General features: G+C 38.6%; 1 protein-coding gene across 8 annotated transcripts in view; it reads left to right on the plus strand.

Annotated features, from left to right (window-relative positions):
• The window catches only part of SH3KBP1 (SH3 domain containing kinase binding protein 1), a 1,961,420-nt gene that overhangs the window by 1,487,564 nt on the left and 454,831 nt on the right, over positions 1-19,025 (plus strand). For all 8 annotated transcript variants that reach the window (XM_044072267.1, XM_044072266.1, XM_044072264.1 and 5 more), the window contains one exon: positions 305-507. In XM_044072267.1, the coding sequence (XP_043928202.1) occupies positions 305-507 (203 nt within the window). The remainder of the gene's footprint in view (positions 1-304; positions 508-19,025) is intronic.

Here is a 19,025-nt window from a genome sequence, read left to right on the forward strand (position 1 = left end):
AGACTTGAACATAGCCACATCACTTCAGATTATTAATATAAAAACACAAAACAAAAACAGATGCTACTAAGCATTTGTTAATCAGAAGAGTGGAGATATGTGTAAGAACAGGAACAGTTTGCTGGGAGGTTAATCACTTCCTGGAAAGTGTTTTGCAATGAACAGTAACAACAAAAGCTGATGTGCTCATGCTAAAATGTTACTTCACTTAGAGTTGAAGTTGTGTAATAAACTGAGGAGCATGTCATTTGTGTGCCAGTGTAGTTGCATTGTAAGTGGAATTGTAATTATTATTTTTGTACAGGCACAAAGGACACAACAGGTTCCGAGAGTGATGGTGGAGACTCGAGTAGCACAAAATCTGAAGGAGCTAATGGGCCTTCTGCAGCAGAAATTCAGCCGAAGAAGATAAAAGGCTTTGGTTTTGGTGATATTTTTAAAGACAAACCAATTAAATTACGACCAAGGTCAATGGAAATGGAAAATGAAATCCTGCCAACAGATAAGGTAATTTCAGTTTAGTAATGTTATGTTTTTGCACAGATCTGAATTTGCCAGAAAATTAGGTGACTGATTCTAGACTTCATATGAGTATTTTTAAGAGGTCACTTGCCTGCTTGTGCAAGCAGACTCATTGTAACAGTCTTGGGTGTCAGTGTGCTTCATGAACTTTGGACTACTGTCTCAGTGCACCAGTCACAGGTCTGATGTTGACATTTAGGTCCTTTTTGGGTCACTGGAAGTGAAGCTGGAAGCTACAGTTTGTTTTGAAGTGTTACCCTGCTATGGAATGATATGTTACACTTAGAATGCCTCTTTTATGTTATAGGTTTTAACATTTATGTGCTATGCTTTACATTCTTATTCTGTGCCTACAGTAAAGCAAACTGTACCTTTAAACCACAAGTGTTGCTGTTTGGAAATACAGAACGCATAAACCTTCTCCTACCCACAGTTCACGTGTACTTATAATATTGAGCACGCTAAGTCCTTCACTTTCAACAATCCTGTTTTACAGTATGGACATGTGGACAGTATGAAGTACAGAAAAGTGTCCTCTGTTTTAATACATGCTGTTTAACGTAAAATAACACCCCCATACATCTGCTGTGATCAGTTTTAAAGACTATGGCAGTTAAATAGGTGTCTATCATTACAAATGCATTGCTAGATCTCTGGACTTAACTTGAAACCATAGTCTGTTTCAGATAACACATTATTTGTCCCTGGGACTCCAAATGTTTTCTCTAGGAATTATTTTAATAGTTAGAATGCCCTCTTGTGGGTATTAGTATCCCAGGCACACATACTTTTTATTACTTATTCAAAATGCAGACCTCTTACAAATTATTTTTATTTAAATACAGTTACTAGTGTAGCAATTTTAGTTTGATGACAAAGATCTGTTACCCTCCTTGTGAATCAAGACAATATAGGCATTTCCAACAATTATTTACAAATCCCTTTTGTAAGAAGTCTTGAAAGAGAAAAAACAGGCCTAGTCTGATGTGTTCTGCCATTTGATGTAACTATACACAGTATATTGTCAGATGCTGAACAAGAATTTCACTTAACTTTGGTTAAGTATTTGTTTACAAGAGCTATAGAAGGTTATATTTCAAGATTTGTTGCTGCAGTGAGTAATTTTGTCTGCTGGGGTCTTAGTACAGAAAAATCAAAACGATGACTAAAAATATTAAGTAGTTCCTCATTAAAAGTCATTCACCTGTTATCTACAAATGGAGAAACATCCTCACCCATTCCTTTATTATTGGTACAGTATGAAAAAAGACCTTAGATTTGTTCTGTGCTAGTTTCACTTATTGGTATGCCTTATCCCTGCTTATGCTCGTCTAAAAGGAATTTCAGTCAGCTGACAATATTATCGTACTGGAAGTAGTCAAATACTTTGTGTGTGTGTGTGTGTGTGTGTGTGTGTGTGTGTGTGTGTGGCTGATTTCTGAATTTTCTCTCACTGGATCAAGCTTTTATTTACTATAGAGAGAAGAATGAATATGCTTATAAGGAAATAGTTTCAGTTATAAAATACTTTCCAGTAGAAATCTAGAGACTTTACAGCCCTTTCCTGTCTCTAATTCCAAGAAAAAAGGTTATTGATAATATTTGTATAGTCAGTTTTAAAGAATATTTTATAGTGCAGTAGACATTCAACTTTCTTCTGTTGTGCCCCTGCACTAAAAGCAACACATTTCTGAATTGAGCCTCTACGGGATGGATGGAGTTTAATATAACAGATAAAAATCAGAGCTCTTATTAGTATTTTATCCAAGACTGAGTATTTCTTTTTATAAAGTAGATATGCTGAGTGTACATTATAATGATAATAATAATAATAATAATAATATAGAAGACAATTATATCCATTTTCTTCGAAGACTGATATACATCCTGAGAAGCGTTTGGAAAATTTAAGTGACCGAAAATAACAGATGACTGATTCATGAAAAATTCTTAATGTTACTATTATTTTCTTCATGATTTAAGTTTGTACTTTGATGTTATGCTCTTGTTAGATTTGAATGCCAGTAAATTTAGCATCCATAGAAATGAAATCCAAGAATTATGGTAAATGTTTTCAAATTAAAATGATCAACTCTGTACCAGAATTATCAGACTGACAGTTTTGATATTGTACCTAGTAAGGTGTTAGGGATATAATAAGATCACAGTTAATCCAAGAACCAGTAGTAATGGTTGGTATACCTAGGCTGTACAATCTCTGACAACTTCCACTTGATAGCAAGATCAACAATCACATTGGAAAAGCCACTACAACATTTTCCAGGCTGACAAAGAGAGTATGGGCTAATTATAAGCTCACTGTGCACACCAGGTGTGTTTTGAGCACATTACTGTATGCCAGTGAACCATGGACTCTGCGCTCAAAACAGGAGCAGCAGCTCAATGTATTCCAGATGCGCTGCCTTAGGCACATACTTGGTATCTCATAGCAGGACAAGATCCCCAACAGCACAGTGCTTGACAGGATGGGCACCACCTCCATGTTCACCCTCCTGAAACAGAGACGTGTGCATTGGTTGGGTCATGTCTCATGCATGACAAATAGCTGAATATCAAAAGACCTCCTTTTTGAGAGCTGGAGTCTGGAAAGAGGCCAAAAGGGTGACTCAAATTGCGCTACAAGGACATATGCAAGTGTGATCTCAGTGCTTTCTCTGTCAATGTGAACACCAGATTTTCTCTCACCTCAGACAAGATTGCTTGGAAGCAGGAAGTGAAGGAACCTCTCGCTATGTAAGAAACCACCTTGGCAAGGAGAGCAAAGGGTGAGAGAGTCCTCAGGAAGATTTGTGCCTGTGATATCAGGTTGACATCTGCCTACTGCTGCTCAGAGTTTGGAAAGGACTGCCAGTCCAGGATTGGATTGCACAACCACAGAAGATGCTGCTTGAATCAGTCCACTACAGGCACAAACCACTGATCTTTTGGAATTGAGGGATGCCTACTGCAATAAGATCACAGGTAATCCAAGAACCAGAAGTAATGGTTATGTCTTTCATAGAAGCTCCTTTCCTCTGGCTTTCTTTTTCTGATATTATGTTTATAGCTGTATGAATTATCTGTCCTTAGAGAGGGCATCTTCCTTTTATGCTGCCAAGACTTGGTTTATTATAGGGATTGATATGCTATGTATATGTTTGGAACCATGGCTCCAAAATGCTGAGGTGTTTTCCTTCTTGTTATCTTGATGGTCAGTCTTTTGCCACAGTGCTCATGACTGAATCTTGGGCAGCTAGTAGTAAGCTTTCAGAGAGTGGCTGCCATTAACAAAGTAACTGAGTATGCAGAATGCCCTTTCATTTGGACATATGCAAGGCATAAATTCATTTCTGATAAAGGTGCTAGGTGAGATAGGGGAGAAATGGCTCCTGAGAGTACTAAAAGCTGCATGGAGACAAAGGCATATCCCAGATGACTGGAAAATAAACATACTTGTGCCATTGTACAAGAACAAAGGGGACATCCACAACTGTGGGCAGTACAGAGGCGTCAAACTCCTATCACACTGCATGAAAGTTCTGGAGATGGTGATTGATAAACAGATAAGCAGAGTAGTAGAAAGTAAGATGGGAGATGAGAAGTTCGGATTCAGATCAGGATGCAGCACAATTGACCCGATGTTTGCAGTGAGACAGATACTTGAGAAGAAGCTAGAGATGAGGAGAGAGTCTAACTGGGCATTCCTAGACTTGAAGAAAGCATATGACAAGGTCCCAAGAAACCTGATCTGGGCAGTACTGCAGTGGTTTGAAGTTCCAGAAACATTGGCAGAATTAGTGCAGGCTATGTACAAGGACCCAATGACTCAAGTATGAACAATGTTCGGCCTCACAGAGGGGTTCCCAGTGGGAGTGTGTGTACACCAATGTTCAGCTCTGAGCCCACTGCTGTTCATACTGGTGATGGAATACATTAGCAACCAAGTCGGAGGAGACAGATCAACAAAGTTTCTGTATGCAGAAGATGGGGCATTACAGGCTGACTTTGAGCTAGAACTTCAGCAAAGGATGGAACAATGTAATGCAAAACTGAAGGCACATGGGATGAAACTAAGCACAGATAAGATGGTGGTAATGGCAGAAAATTGGGGAAATCAGAAGAAGCTGAGAATAGGGATAGAAGGGAAGACAGTGGAACAGGTAAACAGCTTCAAGTATCTGGGAGGGGTGGTTGAGGAGAAGGGAAGTCTGAATGAAGAGGTCAAAGATAGAATCAGAGGGGCTGCAGCCAACTGGTATAGAGTGTCAGGTGTATTCTATGACAGAAGAATGCCAAAGAAGCTGAAAAGTAAGGTGTACAAGACTGTGGTGTGACCAATACTACTGTATGGTACAGAAACCTGGGAAGTAAATGTAGAACAGTTGAAGAAGCTAGAGGTGATGGAAATGAAGTGCCTGAGAAGGGTGGTGGGATGCACACTGTGGGACATATGAGGGAATGACGATATAAGAACTGAATCCAAAGTAACTCCAATTGCAGAAAAGATGAAAGAGAATAGATTATGGTGGTTTGGACACGTGCAGAAAAGCAGAAGACAATCTGGTGAGGAAGATTTGGGACAGACAAGAAGAAGGTAAGAGGAAGCGAGGACATTCAGCAAAGAGGTGGATGGATTGTGTGAATGAAGATCTGCGACAATTGGGCATGAGTGTTGAAGAAGGCAGGAGTGTGGCACTGAACTGAGAGAAGTGGCGACAGTTAACACGATACCCCAACTCAATGTAGAAAAAATGTGAAAAGGGGGCTGATGATGATGATAAAATAAAATCATTTCTAACATTACAGTTATTTCCTCACAGCTGTATTTAATTCGGCTGTGTATGTGTAGTTTCTTCTCAACATTGCTGTCCCTTTCCTCATTTCCTTTGAACGTGCTCCAGCTTTTCTTTCACTCCACTGATTTTTGTTCACCTTAATAAATTAGTGAGTTGCTATATACCAGCCTGCCCTTTTTTCTCATTCCTTTTCTTTACATATTGTATGAGTGTTTCTGTGCATCCATCCCTTAGTTTTACCAGGATCGTTCGGCACACATGCATACATATTTGTGTTTGATTAGTGGTTTTGGAATTGAAGGAGCTATTCTGTGAGGAAAATGACAAGTCTATGCTTGATTGTCTGTGCCTGTGGGGAGGGGAGGTGCAGGTAGTGTGTGCCTGGACACACTCTCCATCACTGCAATTCCATTTGAAAACTGAGAATCTTTTAGCAGTGCTTTCTTGAGGGTGTGGGACCAACTGAATATGTAGCATACAGAGGCATGGAAATATACTTCATGAAGGCCCACAGCACACCAACCCTAGGGCACTTGGAGGAGATGTAGGGCCTAACAGGCAAACCCTGACCCTAGCATGGATGACAGCATCATAGTTCTGCCTTGCTTGACAGTTAATTCAAGGGAGGGACTGGACTAAAGGACTCTCACTCCAGGTGAGTGAATGGGCCAAAGGTCTCCCACTCTAGGGAGTGAATGAACCAAAGGGCCATCACCGCAGTGGAGTGAATGGGCCAAAGGTCTCTCAGTGCAGGCAGTGAATGAAACAAAGGGCTCTCACCCCAGGGGAGTGAATGGGCCAAAGATATCTCACTCCAGGGAGTGAATGAACCAAAGGGTTCTCACCTCAAGGGAGTGAATGAGTCAAAGGTATCTCACTCTGAGTAGTGAATGAAACAAAGGGCTGTTACCCCCAGGAGAGTGAGTAGGCCAAAGGCCTCTCACCCCAGGCAAGTTAATGTTTGAAGGGCTGTCACCCCAGGGGAGTGAATTGGCTGAAGATATGTCCCCAAGGAAGTAAATGAGCCAAAGGTCTCTCACTCTAGGGGAGTGAATGATCTGAAGGTATCTTACCCAAGGAAAGAGAATGGGCCAAAGGGCTCTCACCTCAAGGGAGCAAATGGATGTTTAGGGAAGCCAGGAGTGAGGGCTTGATATTTAACAGAGGCCTTTTTGGAAAAATAGAAACAAAAGAGAAAACAAAAAAATGTACCCAGGAAAGAAAAATGCAGGAAATGCATGAAATAAGTATACTGTTGATGGAGAAATAGTAGGAACAACAAAAGTGAAAAGGCAGTTAGAAGTTAGCCAGATCAGATGATATAAGGATGCAAACAGAAGCAGGCAGTGTGCAGAATAATAATAATAAAATACTGTCAGCATTTCTTGGAGATTTCATTTGGATAGTCTCATAGAAAGGATGTAGTTATTTGAGAGGAAGGTAATATTTGATGTAGTGTCTTCAACAAAAAACACCGGATAAAAAGTAAAGGAAGATTATATGAATACCCTTAAGGCAAGAAGAGACAATAAAGAAGCTAGAAGCCTCACCATAGTCATGGGAGCCTAGATATTGATGCATTTCTGAGAAAACAACTCCAGAAACAGGAAATTGTAGTTTCATTTTAAGAAAGGAGGGTGGCTATGGGGCCCTATGAAGAATTTTCTTTTCCGTAGGGAAGATGGAGTATGCATGGTCGCATAATCAGAACTTCAAGGAGGAATACAGCAGACAGTGTCTTTATTGTGTTGGTATGTTGCGGGCTGTACTGTGACTTAACTAGGACTGGTCCCTTATCCAGTAGAAAAGGGGGGAATAAGCAGTGTAAGTAGGCAAGATGGTCCACGTGTCCATGTGTAATGTCAGTTTCCCTCTTTTTCTGTCTCCTTTTCACAGGGATTCCTGCATTTTATAGGGATATCACAATGCAAACCATCAATGTGTTGTTCATTGAGACAATTACTTCGATGGTACACTATATTGGGATATCCCAACATCAGTGAAGGGGAAAAGTAGTTCTATGTGTCAATGTTTCTTTTTCGTGGTAGATTACAGTACAAGTACTGCATATCAGTGCTGGAACCTGTGTCTAACAGAGCTCTTTTCAAACTATCTGGAAATATACAGAGCTAAGTATATTTTTTTGGTTCTTCAGAATTGTGTACTGTAAATTGTTGCTGGACTAATTTTATTCAGAGTTGTGCACTTTTATTTTTGATTCACTGTATAGTTTTTCAGATCTCTGCTGAAAGTGTTTTGTCCCACCCACCTTCCCTATTTCTGGTTTGTTGTTTAAATTTGGTGGCTTTTACAGTTGCCCGCCCCACTGTAGATTTGATCTGGGACACTCCCCCCAGTCCCATCTCTTTACCACATTCTACCTAATGCACTCCTTCTGCACTTGTTTTTAGTCATTTTTAATTTAATTGCATTTTTTTAAACTGTGTCTGGTCTAATATTGCTACATACTCAAGTGTGCTAGCTTGCACTGCATTTGAATTGTTTTTTCTGCTGTTTTAGCTACTTTTCTGTAAAAAAAAAAAAAAAAAACTATAAGCCTGTTTCCTACCATTTCTGTAACTAGTGTAGTCCAGATACAGATTGGCTGTATCCAGGACTGTATGTATGCTTCTGAGCCCCCCCCCCCCCAAGCCTTTCTGTGTTGGAGGAAAGCCTTCTAGCTTGTCATTGGGAGTGGTAAGCACTAGATAACCTGTCTACCACATAAGGAGTGGTTCTGGCCCAGAAATTGTAATTATTGGCCATCTGGGCAATCTTTTCCATCTCTCTCAACTTTCTGATTTGAAAGCACACATTTGCACCTGTTTCTTTCCTGTAACTACAGAAACTTGAAAACAACACAACCAACTACTACTCGTGAACACAAAAAGACAGCAAAACTTGCAGATGTTCTCCTTTTCCAAAACTTTATTCCGTAAGCGCTTTCATAAGAACTAGTATCCAAACTTCCTCAGACAAAGTTACACAAGCAGTCAATGACTTATATACTTATACAATTAATAAATAAAACAATAAAGCAATTATATAAAAAAATTGAATAATTAAATAAACAACTCAATTCCTTTCCTCCTATGGAAAACTATTTACTTTGTATTTCATTACTAAATACCTAGACACTAAATTAGTGACTTGAATTAATATAAAATACAAATGTATTAAGTAGAAAAAAAAAAAAAATATATATAAAACATTTGTAGTATAATTAAATAAATGAAATACCTGGGGCTATGTTTTTTGTGTTAACCCCCCCCCCGCCCACACACACACCCACTCTACCTATCTAGCTGTTTAAGTTTCAAAATGCATTTAATGGAAGCATATTCATTAAGGCCAGGGTGTATGTGTGCAAAAGTTCTAATTTGCCACAACAATTCCTTTTCTTCTAACTTTAATGCCCATGGCCCTCCTCTTTTGTTATATAGTTCCTGGTGCACAATGGCAAACAAAAATTTGTGAGTGGGATGTTGCAATGTGTGCCTAGCCAAAGCATTTCTGGTGGTACCTTTACTTATATGATATGTATGCTCGTATATGCATTGGCGCACTGTCCTTTCTGTCTTTCCTATATAAAAGGATTGGCATTGTTGGCATATAGCAGCATAAACAATGCCTTTTGACTCACAGTTAAATGTACCTAATATGTTGTATTCAACATCTCTAATGGTTATTTTAATGCCCACATGAATATTCTGACACTGATGACAGTGACCACATTTGTACATACCCATGTTCTTTTTTGTAATTCTACTTGGAAGTTCTAAGATGTCCTTTAAATTTTGGCCATGCCGATAAATAATGTGTGGCAATTTTTCAAACTTTTTGTTGATGTGTGTATCTTCTGCCAGCAGTGCCCAATTCTTATAGATAATATCTGAAACAGTTTTTGCATCCTTTGAAAAAGTTGTGATAAGTGTTGGACCACCCATGTCTAATATGCCTTTAGTATGGGAATTCGTTTGTGCATAACAATTTCTATCACCATCCGACTCATGAATAAAATCATGGTATCCATTAAACAGGATAGGTCTAAAATGTCCCATGTTTCTCTTGTTAACCACTTCTTACCTTATTTTATCAAATAGTCTGGGTGGATAACCTCTACTATTGAACATGGATCTAAGTAAACTACATTCTACTTGGAAATCATTCTCGAAAGGAATCATCCTTGATGCCCCGACCAATTGGCCTTTCATAACCGCCTTCTTTTGATGGAAGGGGTGGCTGCTAGAAAAATGCAACAAAGTATTGGAATATGTGGGTTTCCTATATATAGTTGTTCTAAATCTGTTCTGGGCTCTGTCTTTTGATATGTACACATCCAGATAGTTGATAGCTTCTGTTTCAAATTGAAAGGTGAAATCCAAAAAGTTAGTGAAACATTTAATCTCTTCTATAAAAATTGGAACTGTGGTATCATCGCCTTTCCAAATGAAAAACATGTCATCCTGGTATCTTGTATACCAGGCAGCATGTTGTTGGAACAAATAGTTTTTAAATAAAAAATCATGTTCCCAATATGTTAAAACACAATTGGCGAAGCTACCACCACAGGGTGCACCCATGGCAACGCCTGTAGTTTGTTTATATGCTTGACCATAAAATAACATGAAATTGTTGTGGAGAACTAGTTGTAAGAGTATTTCCAAGACATGTATTTCATCATTATCCATGCCTTTGGCATACAATAGATGCCTGACCCAATCTGTGCCTTGATCTTGTGGGATAACAGTGTATAAATCTTTTATATCAACTGTTAAAAAATTGTAGTTGGCATTAAATTCTAATTTATTTATGCCTTCTAAAAATTCCCATGAATCTGGGCAAATATGTTCTTCCCCTTTTATGATTGGTTTTAGTTTTCCATCAACATATTTGGCACAAGCATATACAATAGAGCCTCGTCCATCAACTATAGGTCTAAAAGGTGGATCAGAGACTTTCTTGTGTACTTTAGGACACCCAAAAATGACTGGTGTCTTTGGTGCTGCCATGGTTAAATAGTGAAGTGTATCCAAATTGATACTACCTTCCAAAAACAGATTGTTAATGCGGTTATAGATATGCTTATATGCAATGTTAATTTTATTAACACTATTCAACTCATAATAGTCATCTTCCAAAACATCATGCATCTTTTTTATATAATCATGCCCATGCATAAATATAAGCCTCCTCCCTTATTGGGTTTCCCTACCCGAATTCTGTGTAACTTCAGAGACACCAAAAAGTCCAGCTCATCTGGAGTTATATTACTAGTAGTTTTCTTAGAAATGTTACTGCGTATACCATATTTCAAATCTATTTCACAAATGCATTCGAATAGTGCTATAGTAGAGTGTAGTGGTGGGTTGAACAAACTCAAAACTTTCAAACCATGTGTTAAGCAAGGTGTATTGCCCATTAACACTGTTAAATTAAGTTTCCGAGTGAAAATTTTCAAATCCAAAATGGCTTTTGCTAAATCAGCCCTTTTGTCGGGCACAAAAGAAAGCCCCCTAGATAAAAAATCAACAAAACACATATCCAACTGAAAATTGGTATAGTTAAAAATTTTAAAGTCACCTTGAGAGCTCAGTGTAATCAAAGGGCTAGCAAGTGAGCCATGGGCTACCTCCTCCGGCGATACTGCTTCTTCTGTTGCTGCCCCTGACGGCTGGAATAATGTTGTGCCAGAGTAGCTTTCTAGCGAGCACCCTGAAAAGCCTGTCCATACATATTATTTGATGTGAACCCTGGTGTTTGTCGTGGACCATCCCCATTTTGATTCTCTCGCTCCGCCTAACCTGTGAAGGTTGGATATTATTGTCAGAGCCTTCGTCCTCGCAAACATTGTCAAAGGGCGTAAATCATGGTTAACCTCATCAGTGCCAATGAAATTAGATACGTGTGGAGGTAAAGGATAAGCATTGTCTGTCGAATAAGCTAATAAGCTCTAGATGGAAACTAGATTTTGGAATAAGTCTGACAGGATACCTCCACTGATGGAGACCCTTAGGTACTACCCTTTTATTGATGCATTGTTGCAGATAACTAATTTCCAACTGTAATTTCCGGTATTTTAATAGCTTCTTGTCAAAGTCATTCAAGTTCGTTATTATGTTAGAATTGTTATTGACCGGAGAGCTTGGAGAGTGTAAATCGTTATCTTGGTCACCAGCAAAAAAGGTTGGGGTTTGCAGATATTCGCCAAAGACAGGTAACATGTTTGATGTATTTTGTAGTTGTTCTTGACTGTTATTTTGATTCAAGCCGTGATCAGATGTTATAGTGCCACTTGTAGTTGCATTGTTCATATTTTCACGGCTGTTTGACACTTGAAAATGGGACAAAGCTTGTCCATTGGGAATTGGGATGTTTACCGAATTGGTAGGCAGACAGAAGTCACTATTTCTCTCATTGTCAAGTTTTTAGACAGAGTATCCACTCTGCCCAGCAGTTGTTGCACCAAAAGGGTCAAATTGCCCACAGCATTCGCTTCATTGTTAGTGCTCACAGGTGGATTGAGTTCATCTTGTGAAAAATATTTGAAACAGTTTTTGCATCCTTCTGTAAGTTTTGCTGTCTTTTTGTGTTCACGAGTACTAGTTGGTTGTGTTGTTTTCAAGTTTCTGAAGTTATATGGCGAACAGTGCAGGGATCTCCTCACAATCATTATTTTCACAAGATGAACTCAATCCACCTGTGAGCACCAACAATGAAGCGAATGCTGTGGGCAATTTGACCCTTTTGGTGCAACAACTGCTAGGCAGAGTGGATACTCTGTCTAAAAAACTTGACAATGAGAGAAATAGTGGCTTCTGTCTGCCTACCAATTCAGTAAACAGCTCAATTCCCAATGGACAAGCTTTGTCCCATTTTCAAGTGTCAAAAGCCGTGAAAATATGAACAATGCAACTAGAAGTGGCACTATAACATCTGATCACGGCTTGAATCAAAATGACAGTCAAGGACAACTACAAAATACATCAAACATGTTACCTGTCTTTGGCAAATATCTAAAAACCCCAACCTTTTTTGCTGGGGACCAAGATGACAATTTACACTCTCCAAGCTCTCCGGTCAATAACAATTCTAACATAATAGCGAACTTGAATGACTTTAACAAGAAGCTCTTAAAATACTGGAAATTACAGTTGGAAATTAGTTATCTGCAACAAAAGGGTAGTACCTAAGGGTCTCCATCAGAGGAAGTATCCTGTCGGACTTATTCTAAAATCTAGTTTCCAACTAGAGCTTATTAGCTTATACGACAGACAAGGCATGTAATTCCTAGGTATCCTCATAAAACATTATGACATACAAGTAGCTACTCTTAAAGGTGAACTAGAAATCCTGGAAAAAAACATTACATCAGATACAGAATTGCCCAGGTATAAATTCGATTATGGCCGAATTTTTTCATCTATTGATGTGGTTATTAAGAGAAGCATTGAAGTAAAAACTAAAAAATTGAGTAGGGACATCTATGCCTATGAAAAAGGCAATGCTTATCCTGTACCTCCACACGTATCTAATTTCATTGGCACTGATGAGGTTAACCATGATTTACGCCCCTTTAACAACGTTTGTGAGCACGAAGGCTCTGACAATAACATCCAATCTCCACAGGTTAGGCGGAGCAAGAGAATCAAAAATGACGATGGTCCACGACAAACACCAGGGTTCACATCAAATAATATGAATGGACAGGGTTTGCAGGGTGCTCGCCAGAAAGCTACTCTGGCACAACAGAATTCCAGCCGTGAGGGGCAGCAACGGAAGAATCAGAATCGTCGGAGGAGGTAGCCCATGGCTCGCTTGCTAGCCCTTTGATTACATTGAGCTCCCAAGGTGACTTTAAAGTTTTTAACTATACCAATTTTCAGTTGGATATGTGTTTTGTCGATTTTTTATCTAGGGGGCTTTCTTTTGTGCCCGACAAAAGGGCTGATTTAGCAAAAGCCATTTTGGATTTGAAAATTTTCACTCGGAAACTTAATTTAACAGTGTTAATGGGCAATACACCTTGCTTAACACATGGTTTGAAAGTTTTGAGCTTGTTCAGCCCACCACTATACTCTGCTGTAGCACTTTTCGAACGCATTTGTGAAATAGATTTGAAAGATGGTATACGCAGTAACATTTCTAAGAAAACTACTAGTAATATAACTCCAGATGAGCTGGACTTTTTGGTGTCCCTGAAGTTACACAGAATTCGGGTAATGAAACCCGATAAGGGAGGGGGGCTTATATTTATGCATGAGCATGATTATATAAAAAAGATGCATGATGTTTTGGAAGATGACTATTATGAGTTGATTAGTGTTAATGAAATTAACATTGCATATAAGCATATCTATAACCACATTAACGATCTGTTTTGGAAGGTAGTATCAATTTGGATACACTTCACTATTTAACCATGGCAACACCCAAAATGACTGGTGTCTTTGGTGCTGCCATGGTTAAATAGTGAAGTGTATCCAAATTGATACTACCTTCCAAAAACAGATTGTTAATGCGGTTATAGATATGCTTATATGCAATGTTAATTTTATTAACACTATTCAACTCATAATAGTCATCTTCCAAAACATCATGCATCTTTTTTATATAATCATGCCCATGCATAAATATAAGCCTCCTCCCTTATTGGGTTTCCCTACCCGAATTCTGTGTAACTTCAGAGACACCAAAAAGTCCAGCTCATCTGGAGTTATATTACTAGTAGTTTTCTTAGAAATGTTACTGCGTATACCATATTTCAAATCTATTTCACAAATGCATTCGAATAGTGCTATAGTAGAGTGTAGTGGTGGGTTGAACAAACTCAAAACTTTCAAACCATGTGTTAAGCAAGGTGTATTGCCCATTAACACTGTTAAATTAAGTTTCCGAGTGAAAATTTTCAAATCCAAAATGGCTTTTGCTAAATCAGCCCTTTTGTCGGGCACAAAAGAAAGCCCCCTAGATAAAAAATCAACAAAACACATATCCAACTGAAAATTGGTATAGTTAAAAATTTTAAAGTCACCTTGAGAGCTCAGTGTAATCAAAGGGCTAGCAAGTGAGCCATGGGCTACCTCCTCCGGCAATACTGCTTCTTCTGTTGCTGCCCCTGACGGCTGGAATAATGTTGTGCCAGAGTAGCTTTCTAGCGAGCACCCTGAAAAGCCTGTCCATACATATTATTTGATGTGAACCCTGGTGTTTGTCGTGGACCATCGCCATTTTTGATTCTCTCGCTCCGCCTAACCTGTGAAGGTTGGATATTATTGTCAGAGCCTTCGTCCTCGCAAACATTGTCAAAGGGGCGTAAATCATGGTTAACCTCATCAGTGCCAATGAAATTAGATACGTGTGGAGGTAAAGGATAAGCATTGTCTGTCGAATAAGCTAATAAGCTCTAGATGGAAACTAGATTTTGGAATAAGTCTGACAGGATACCTCCACTGATGGAGACCCTTAGGTACTACCCTTTTATTGATGCATTGTTGCAGATAACTAATTTCCAACTGTAATTTCCGGTATTTTAATAGCTTCTTGTCAAAGTCATTCAAGTTCGTTATTATGTTAGAATTGTTATTGACCGGAGAGCTTGGAGAGTGTAAATCGTTATCTTGGTCACCAGCAAAAAAGGTTGGGGTTTGCAGATATTCGCCAAAGACAGGTAACATGTTTGATGTATTTTGTAGTTGTTCTTGACTGTTATTTTGATTCAAGCCGTGATCAGATGTTATAGTGCCACTTGTAGTTGCATTGTTCATATTTTCACGGCTGTTTGACACTTGAAAATGGGACAAAGCTTGTCCATTGGGAATTGGGATGTTTACCGAATTGGTAGGCAGACAGAAGTCACTATTTCTCTCATTGTCAAGTTTTTTAGACAGAGTATCCACTCTGCCCAGCAGTTGTTGCACCAAAAGGGTCAAATTGCCCACAGCATTCGCTTCATTGTTAGTGCTCACAGGTGGATTGAGTTCATCTTGTGAAAAATATTTGAAACAGTTTTTGCATCCTTCTGTAAGTTTTGCTGTCTTTTTGTGTTCACGAGTACTAGTTGGTTGTGTTGTTTTCAAGTTTCTGAAGTTATATGGCGAACAGTGCAGGGATCTCCTCACAATCATTATTTTCACAAGATGAACTCAATCCACCTGTGAGCACCAACAATGAAGCGAATGCTGTGGGCAATTTGACCCTTTTGGTGCAACAACTGCTAGGCAGAGTGGATACTCTGTCTAAAAAACTTGACAATGAGAGAAATAGTGGCTTCTGTCTGCCTACCAATTCAGTAAACAGCTCAATTCCCAATGGACAAGCTTTGTCCCATTTTCAAGTGTCAAAAAGCCGTGAAAATATGAACAATGCAACTAGAAGTGGCACTATAACATCTGATCACGGCTTGAATCAAAATGACAGTCAAGGACAACTACAAAATACATCAAACATGTTACCTGTCTTTGGCAAATATCTAAAAACCCCAACCTTTTTTGCTGGGGACCAAGATGACAATTTACACTCTCCAAGCTCTCCGGTCAATAACAATTCTAACATAATAGCGAACTTGAATGACTTTAACAAGAAGCTCTTAAAATACTGGAAATTACAGTTGGAAATTAGTTATCTGCAACAAAAGGGTAGTACCTAAGGGTCTCCATCAGAGGAAGTATCCTGTCGGACTTATTCTAAAATCTAGTTTCCAACTAGAGCTTATTAGCTTATACGACAGACAAGGCATGTAATTCCTAGGTATCCTCATAAAACATTATGACATACAAGTAGCTACTCTTAAAGGTGAACTAGAAATCCTGGAAAAAAACATTACATCAGATACAGAATTGCCCAGGTATAAATTCGATTATGGCCGAATTTTTTCATCTATTGATGTGGTTATTAAGAGAAGCATTGAAGTAAAAACTAAAAAATTGAGTAGGGACATCTATGCCTATGAAAAAGGCAATGCTTATCCTGTACCTCCACACGTATCTAATTTCATTGGCACTGATGAGGTTAACCATGATTTACGCCCCTTTAACAACGTTTGTGAGCACGAAGGCTCTGACAATAACATCCAATCTCCACAGGTTAGGCGGAGCAAGAGAATCAAAAATGACGATGGTCCACGACAAACACCAGGGTTCACATCAAATAATATGAATGGACAGGGTTTTCAGGGTGCTCGCCAGAAAGCTACTCTGGCACAACAGAATTCCAGTCGTCAGGAGCAGCAATGGAAGAAGCAGAATCGCCGGAGGAGGTAGCCCATGGCTCGCTTGCTAGCCCTTTGATTACATTGAGCTCTCAAGGTGACTTTAAAGTTTTTAACTATACCAATTTTCAGTTGGATATGTGTTTTGTTGATTTTTTTATCTAGGGGGCTTTCTTTTGTGCCCGACAAAAGGGCTGATTTAGCAAAAGCCATTTTGGATTTGAAAATTTTCACTCGGAAACTTAATTTAACAGTGTTAATGGGCAATACACCTTGCTTAACACATGGTTTGAAAGTTTTGAGCTTGTTCAGCCCACCACTATACTCTGCTGTAGCACTTTTCGAACGCATTTGTGAAATAGATTTGAAAGATGGTATACGCAGTAACATTTCTAAGAAAACTACTAGTAATATAACTCCAGATGAGCTGGACTTTTTGGTGTCCCTGAAGTTACACAGAATTCGGGTAATGAAACCCGATAAGGGAGGGGGGCTTATATTTATGCATGAGCATGATTATATAAAAAAGATGCATGATGTTTTGGAAGATGACTATTATGAGTTGATTAGTGTTAATGAAATTAACATTGCATATAAGCATATCTATAACCACATTAACGATCTGTTTTTGGAAGGTAGTATCAATTTGGATACACTTCACTATTTAACCATGGCAACACCAAAGACACCAGTCATTTTTGGGTATCCTAAAGTACACAAGAAAGTCTCTGATCCACCTTTTAGACCTATAGTTGACGGACGAGGCTCTATTGTATATGCTTGTGCCAAATATGTTGACGGAAAACTAAAACCAATCATAAAAGGGGAAGAACATATTTGCCCAGATTCATGGGGATTTTTAGAAGGCATAAATAAATTAGAATTTAATGCCAACTACAATTTTTTAACAGTTGATGTAAAAGATTTATACACTGTTATCCCACAAGATCAAGGCATAGATTGGGTTAGGCATCTATTGTATGCCAAAGGCATGGATAATGATGAAATACATGTCTTGGAAATACTCTTACAACTAGTTCTCCACAACAATTTCATGTTATTTGATGGTCAAGCATATGAACAAACTACAGGTGTTGCCATGGGTGCACCCTGTGGTGGTAGCTTCACCAGTTGTGTTTTAACATATTGGGAACATGAATTTTTATTTAAAAACTATTTGTTCCAACAACATGCTGCCTGGTATACTGGATACCAGGACAACATGTTTTTCATTTGGAAAGGCAATGATACCACAGTTCCAATTTTTATAGAAGAGATTAAATGTTTCACTAACTTTTTGGATTTCACCTTTCAATTTGAAACAGAAGCTATCAACTATCTGGATGTGTACATATCAAAAGACAGAGCCCAGAACAGATTTAGAACAACTATATATAGGAAACCCACATATTCCAATACTTTCTTGCATTTTTCTAGCAGCCACCCCTTCCATCAAAAGAAGGTGGTTATGAAAGGCCAGTTGGTCAGGGCATCAAGGATGATTCCTTTCGAGGATGATTTCCAAGTAGAATGTAGTTTACTTAGATCCATGTTCAATAGTAGAGGTTATCCACCCAGACTATTTGATAAAATAAGGCAAGAAGTGGTTAACAAGAGAAACATGGGACATTTTAGACCTATCCTGTTTAATGGATACCATGATTTTATTCATGAGTCGGATGGTGATAGAAATTGTTATGCACAAACGAATTCCCATACTAAAGGCATATTAGACATGGGTGGTCCAATACTTATCACAACTTTTTCAAAGGATGCAAAAACCGTTTCAAATATTATCTATAAGAATTGGGCACTGCTGGCAGAAGATACACACATCAACATAAAGTTTGAAAAATTGCCACACATTATTTATCGGCATGGCCAAAATTTAAAGGACATCTTAGAACTTCCAAGTAGAATTACAAAAAAGTACATGGGTATGTACAAATGTGGTCACTGCCATCAGTGTCAGCATATTCATGTGGGCACTAAAATAACCATTAGAGATGTTGAATACAACATATTAGGTAAATTTAATTGTGAGTCAAAGGGCATTGTTTATGCTGCTATATGCCAACAATGCCAATCCTTTTATGTAGGAAAGACAGAAAGGACAGTGCGCCAACGCATATACGAGCATACATATCATATAAGTAAAGGTACCACCAGAAATGCTTTGGCTAGGCACACATTGCAACATCCCACTCACAAATATTTGTTTGCCATTGTGCACCAGGAACTATATAACAAAAGAGGAGGGCCATGGGCATTAAAGTTAGAAGAAAAGGAATTTTGTGGCAAATTAGAACTTTTGCACACACACACCCTGGCCTTAATGAATATGCTTTCATTAAATGTATTTTGAAACTTAAACAGCGAGATAAGTAGTGTGTGTGTGTGTGTGTGTGTGTGTGTGTGTGTGGGGGGTTAACACAAAAAACATAGCCCCAGGTATTTCATTTATTTAATTATACTATAAATGTTTTTATATATATATA

This window comes from Protopterus annectens, chromosome 5.part0, assembly GCF_019279795.1.
Source record: "Protopterus annectens isolate FY-2018-M chromosome 5.part0, PAN1.0, whole genome shotgun sequence".
Lineage (NCBI taxonomy): Eukaryota > Metazoa > Chordata > Ceratodontiformes > Protopteridae > Protopterus > Protopterus annectens.